The 7,007-nt window shown below is 42.6% G+C and overlaps 1 protein-coding gene across 2 annotated transcripts in view; it reads left to right on the forward strand.

Annotated features, from left to right (window-relative positions):
- Positions 1-4,844, forward strand: part of CCR6 (C-C motif chemokine receptor 6) — a 150,136-nt gene extending 145,292 nt beyond the window's left edge. For both annotated transcript variants that reach the window (XM_085611367.1, XM_085611366.1), the window contains exon 3: positions 1,368-4,844. In XM_085611367.1, the coding sequence (XP_085467493.1) occupies positions 1,377-2,516 (1,140 nt within the window). In that variant the 5' untranslated portion in view covers positions 1,368-1,376 and the 3' untranslated portion in view covers positions 2,517-4,844. The remainder of the gene's footprint in view (positions 1-1,367) is intronic.
- The last annotated feature ends 2,163 nt before the right edge of the window (positions 4,845-7,007 follow it).

A 7,007-nucleotide genomic window follows, 5' to 3' on the forward strand; every position in this document is an offset into this window, starting at 1 on the left:
TCCTATGGGATTGTCATGTAAGTCCCTGCTTCTATTATTTTCTATTGGAGGGTGTTGCATTGCTGAATGATGGCCAGGTGCGGTGCTAGACTTATAACTGTTTTTATTAGTAGTAACTTAAGTAAGCCAGGCTCTTTCCCCTTTTTCAGTGTGTAGAAATGTGTAAGTCTCAGTGTTGGGCAATAATTTTAGCAGGGACTGATGCAGGCAGGGCACACAAGCACATATACACACTCACTCACACCCATGCATTCCACATCTGTGCATACACACACACCTATTCATAACACTCACTTCCAAACATTCATAGATACAAACAGACAAGCATGCACCAAACATTAAACAAATGTACACTTACCTGTCACAGCTTTTGGAGAGGAAAGCCTCAGAGGTCACAGGAGAGTTGGAACTGGCGTCTTCTATCATTGGCAGTCCCTACTTTGTCACAAAGTTGGATGGGGTCAGTGAGAGTTGCTGCACCCCTCCCCCCACTCTCTGTGACAGATGAGGTGTCAGTAATAGACACTCTGCACTGGGCACTTAAGGGCTTAAAGTGCCTAGGTCCGAGGCTATCAATGACGTTTCCTGTCATCATGAAGGGGAGGGCCTCAAAGTGCTTTGCCAGGCTGAAGAGGTCACACCCACGGAAGCTATGAAGTCTTCGGCTCAGACAGCCAAGAGCCTGCACATTTAATGCATGTCTACCGCCTGGCTGCCTGACCTGAACAAAAACAGTGTCTGTCAGGGTGACCTTTGCTCAGCCTGACAGACACTCTTCTTGCTGGGGACATAGGGGGCGGGGGGTTTAAGTGGCCCCTCCTCTCATAAGAACGGGCCATGGCTGATAAGTCTACAGTTTGGAGTAATTTTACACTCAGATTTTATGAATAGCCAAAGTAGTAAAGTTACTCAGAAATGTAAGAGTAAAGTTACACATGTAAATCACTCACATCTGTAACTTACCTTTGTGAATAGCCTTAATGTCTGAAATCTAGGATGATAATTTTTGCTTTTTTAATTGCATTTTTTCGCAATTTTTACTATAAAATATGAGTCTTGATCACCAATTCTTAATCAAATGTGCATCACTTCTGATCTTCATCATAGGTCAATTGAAACACATTTTGAACACAGCATATTGTGAAACGTTGATATATTATAGGCCTAACTAGAGATCTAGAGTTATTTAAATCATAAAAGCATTGAAACAGTTTTAAGATGTCTTTTTTATCTTTTTTATTTGTATTATACATAGGAAAAGTTCAATATGCACAAGTAGTGGTTCTTAGGTGTACTGCTTTGTACAACATGCAAGCACACTGGAGGTACCGTTGCACAGTTTAACTCACTGTTATTTTCCTTTTCAGTACGCCGAGATGAGCTTTCCGCCTGCAACATACCATGAAACATCAAGTTCTGGCATGCATACTACATCACCTGAATATTCAGAACCATCTGAACTATTTCCATTTGAGGATTATGATCCTAATTCGATTCTTTGTAACAAAGAGGAAATCAGGGCATTTTCAAAACTATTACTGCCTGTTGTATATTCTTTAATCTGCATCATAGGGTTTGTGGGTAATATTTTTGTGGTGCTAACTTTCACATTTTATAAGAGAACCAAGTCAATGACAGACATATACCTTTTAAACATGGCCGCCGCAGACATACTGTTTGTTCTGACTATCCCGTTCTGGACAGTGTATCGCGCCAAAGAATGGATCTTTGGTGATTTCATGTGCAAACTTGTCCAAAGTGTCTACAAAATCAACTTTAACTGCAGCATGCTGCTACTGGCGTGCATAGGCATTGATCGATATATCGCTATTGTGCAGGCCACACGGTCATTCCGGTGTCGAGCAATAATGTTGACATACAAGCGAATCATATGCGTGTTTGTCTGGATATTCTCAGTCCTACTCACCAGTGTAACATATGTCTTCAATACAGTCTACACACACAACAACATCAATGGAATCAAATGGGTCTGTGAACCCCAATACAAGATAGGGGCGGCCGGGACATGGAAAATACTGAGCTTGAGTACTCAAGTACTTTTGGGGTTTTTCCTTCCTTTTCTAATCATGGTTTTTTGCTACTCCTTGATTGTTAAAACCCTACTGCAAGCGCACAATTCTCAAAGGCACAAGGCCATACGTGTTGTCATTGCAGTTGTGGTTGTATTCCTGGTTTGTCAGATACCCTACAATATCGTGATCATAGTAAATGCAGCAAAACTCTCCGATGAGTGCTCCGATCAAAAACTACTGGCCTATGCTCAATTGATCACTGAAGCGTTGGCCTTTCTCCACTGTTGCTTAAATCCCGTGCTCTATGCTTTTGTGGGGGTGGAGTTTAGAAATTACTTTCTGAAGATCATGCGAGACATCTGGTGCTCGAGCAAGAAGTATATACCAGGGAGAAGCTCTTTAAGGTTATCTTCTGATGTATATCTTTCTCGGGGCACCAGTGAGGTCTATGATGATAGACACATCTCATCTTTTACCATGTAAATCCTCTGCAGTCACAGCAATGCTAAACCAAGAAGTTTTCATCTGAATGAAAACTACAGTACTTAGCTTTGTTTGCTACTGATAATCCAGTACTAATCTGTTCAGTACTCACTAGGGGATATTAAAGACACAAAGCACAATTTTTTCAGAAAACTGAGAATCCCTGTGGGTTATGCGTACAAGTTAAGGATGACATTTAAGCAACCAGCGAGTGACAGAGCACTGCATTTTGTTTTACTTTCGCTTTGTCTGTTGCCCCATGAGGGGGCACCATGACACCCGTTTGCACAGAATCACATTTACAACTGGAATATGTGACCCTTCTCTGTGCGCTCTGTCAAGAGGCCATTTTTGACCCACTGACAGACACTGTGAGTAACTTGTTGTGCCTTCAGTCACAGCTCCAGAGCTCTCAATCATGGGCAGGTAAAAACACCTGGTACAACTCAGTCCAACGTATGCAATGTACAAGAGTATTCTGCTACATAAAATAATTTCAGAAGCAACATCCCAGAAATAGCTAACACTCTTACTGAATGCAGCTCTTAAGTAAAAGACATACAATATAAAAAGAAACTGAGTCGCTGACCTTAATGTTTTAAAATTACAATTAAATGTTAAAAATGATAACATGTACTTACCTCAATTGCCATGATTGGTTTGAGTATGCTAACCCTGCTGTCCTATTGAGACTGGGGGCCTGTGTCTGCACTTCATCCGGCTGTCTCACACAGTTCAGGTTGGAGACGTCTGAAGTACGCGTAGCGGGCTGGCCGTTGCAAGGCAGCGGGCCAATCCAACATGCGCACTTTAAACCTTTGGCCGATTTGTCCTGCTGCCAGTCAGCAGGAATGGTCCCACCCCTGCCCGCACACTTGGGCTGGACCAGCACACTTGTGTACTTCACCCCTCCTGTTATCTGTGTTGCTCTCTCCCTCAAGTGCTTCTCGACAGACTCTGTGATGTTCCCTTCTTGTGTGCTTCTCCTTTCATCCTGTGTTGTTCTGTCCTAGTTGTACTTCTCCCCAGCCCTCATGTGCTCTTTCTATCATTCGCTTCTCCCCCAGCCCCACCTTGTTCTCGCCCTTGTATGCTTCTCTTTCCGCCCTCCATGTTATTCTATCTCTTGTTTGCTTCTCCCCACCCAGCACTCCCTGTTGCTACTCCTATTTGTGTTTCATCATATGCTTCTTCCTGTTGCTCTCTCTCATTCCGTGTTGCACTCTTCCTTGTGTGGTGCTTTCTCCTTCCTCTTCCTCCCGAACCTCCACTCGCACCCTCTGCTGTACTTTGTTTAACTTCACCTTTTGCACAAAACAATCTTCATTCATTCTGCCAGGGTAACTGTCTGTGCACTTGGAGTCAAAACTAACCAGGCCACCTAAGAAAGTATCTGAACCCTCAGTGCCTATGGTGCTCAAAGTATCAGAGCTGTGATGATGCTTCTCTGGAGCGAAACTGCAGAATCTGAACTTACCCTACAAATGATCTGATTTATTTTACTGCATTTTCATGAGTTACATCAAGTTTTGCAATTTCACAATCAATCATGCAGTAATCTTAGGTTTTATTTGTCAGTGAATTGCAAATACAGCAGTTACAGCACATACAAATAACATCTTAACAGTTAAGATAAAATCCCAGTCATATATATGAGCAAGCAGTGAATCCTGAGATTATACAAATTTGGTATTAAAGTGTAAATCTGTAAGACAGTATTCTGCTTTCGGGGTGGGGGGTGTCCCAGTTGCATCTGCCACATGCTTGTCCATTTCATAAGTCTTGAACACATGTTACCTATCGTTGCCCCTTCATGGAGGCGTTCATCTGGAGGGAATCTTAGCACCCTGAGCCATAGTTCCTGATCGTCCATTTGTTTGGGGTCAGTCCTGACTGGCTTTGTTTAAGCTCACTTAGCTATGCCCCTTCTTTCCTTTTTTTCTTTTGCCCAATCTGCAAAGCATCAGGAAAAATGCTTTTGTCAATGCTGTAGATCATCGCCAAAAGGCATTAGCAAAGCCAATAGATTGACATGGCAAGACCTTTTGGTTTATTTTATTTCACATGGCTGTTTTGAACTGATAAACCCAACAAAAGAAAATGTTAAAAACCTTTCAGTAATTTTTACTTTCCGCGCGCATCCCATTTCTGCCCCATTTACCTATGTCTCACAAAGAAGCTTCTCAGAGCAGTTACTTGTGCTGCTCAGTTCTATGTTCTGTTTCACATGGCTCTAAGTTCTTTTCCTGGGGGGTTTGTAAGTTGATGCAGTGCTAATGAATACAAGTATTGTGGTCTCTTTGTGTCAATAAAGCTAAAATAACATTAGATGACTTTGCATTCTGGATACTTTGCTTCTTTTACTAGTTCTCCACAATTTATATCTTCTATAGAGTCAAAAGTCAATATCATGTACCATATTTCTAGGACCATTATTAGAACCATGACAAATTATGTTTCTAAACTATGCTTAAACCATTCACAGAATTAGGTCCCACCTTTTTCTCTCTGTGTTCTTTCAACATTTCTACCATGATCAAGATTTTAAGTAGACCAATGGCTTGGAGCAAACTAAAATTTATCTTCAGAAAACACAAGATAACTATACTTCCCAATCCAAGATGAGAAGGGTGGATGTATCACTATAGAGACACTATCAATAGAAAACCATGACCATGGTGCAGTAACTTTATCTTCTACCGCATTGGATATTCTATAGTCACTACTAGTATTTTACTAGTAATGACAGCAGCAAGTGGAAGAGACCAATATTCAGAAGCGAGTGATCCTAGCATTTCTCTTGGAAGGGGAGCTACAACCTATAGGGTAACAAAGAGGCTCCTTCATTGGATCATATAATTTATAGGGCATCATGGTTGCATGGTCTTCCATATTAGACACATTGTAATAAATTCTAAATGTATAAAAACTCTGGGCCTGATTTAGATCTCGTTGGACAGGTTACTCTGTCACAACGGTGACGAATATCCCTCCGCCGAAATATAAATCCCATAAGATATAATGGGATTAATATTTCGGTGGACAGGTTATCCATCATAGTTGTGACGGAGTAACCCATCCGGCGAGATCTAAATCAGGCCCTTTGTTCCCAAATTGTAAATTCAAACACTGATTACAGAGTATCAATGATACAAATTAAGCAATATTAACATATTTTGGAAATGTGTGGTTAAATCATTCATGCTTCTATATAAGTACCATGATTGCTGCAGAGAGATAGCAAGTGTCCTTGGTCTCCTCCACTACTGGGGTAAGTCTACTTGAGTCTGGCAGCTGATTTCAGGTGCTCCTGGGTTCTGGTGATAGAAATGACAGTCTTTTTCTGTGGGTCCCAATCTGCTATGCTGCTCTAGCGCATGCTGCTCCCTGATGATGTCTGTCTCTTCACCGCAGTCCAACTTTAGGCAATAGGTGGCGAACCGTGCACCGCAAATGAAAGCCCCTTTGGGTCACAGTAGTGACAGTCCTCTTCCTTGTAACAATGCGGTATGTGAGTGATGGTTCTTATCTTCACTGTGGCCCCCTATTGCCACACAGGGCTCATGAACAGAACCTTACGGGTGACGGCTCCTTTGGGTCACACACTGCTGCCAACTGCCCACTTCTTCACTGCATTGATGTACCAGGCCAATGATGCTTATTTTCACCACTGCCCCGAACTGTCAATGAGGGTAATAAAAAGCACACATAGTGCGGCCCCTTCAGATCTTAACACTGCAAGGGTTATGGCCCGCTTCTTCACTGCAGCATTATACCAAGGTGACTGGCCTTATCTTCACAATGGCCCCCACCTGGCAAAGGGGTCATCAAAAGCAGCACTCAGCTGCACAGCCCCATTGGTCCTCAACATGGATCCCACTCTGCTTCAAGGATCCACTCAACAGAATCCACCCTGGACCTCTGCACCCTCCAGGCATTCTCCGCCTCTGCCCAGGATCCTCTGGTCTAGGCAGGAAGGCAGATGCTGATGCTCCAGGTCGAATGGTCTTGATTCTCCTGGGCTATGTCCTCTCACCTAGCTGGGAAAGTGGCAGACCTCAGTCCTGGTCACAAAAAGAAAACATCGAGCTGAGCTTCTCCGCCCTGATGTACAGCTCCAGTTTAGCAATTTTGGGAGCCTTTAGCTCACTTTTTTATAATTCATTTCCAGAAACAGATGTGATTTAGTGTTCGATACTTAGAAATTTGAGATGCAGGGTTTTCCTGTTGTATTCCGCTTTAGGTGTCTGTATATAGGTTTTCATGAAACGTCCTTATATAGGCACAATTTGCATTGCCCTTATATAGGCATAAGATCCCAGTCCTTATTTAGGCATTAGCCATGCTATCCAAATACAGGCATGGTCACCTACATCCGTCCACCCCAACATCACAATGAGTTCTTAGAAACCAGACCCTTAAGCTCTTCAGAGTTCCCCTAGCACAGGATTATTGATTTCTCCAAGAACTTATTTATTATGCATGAACCGC

The sequence above is a fragment of the Triturus cristatus genome, chromosome 6, assembly GCF_964204655.1.
Source record: "Triturus cristatus chromosome 6, aTriCri1.1, whole genome shotgun sequence".
In the NCBI taxonomy this organism is placed as follows: domain Eukaryota; kingdom Metazoa; phylum Chordata; class Amphibia; order Caudata; family Salamandridae; genus Triturus; species Triturus cristatus.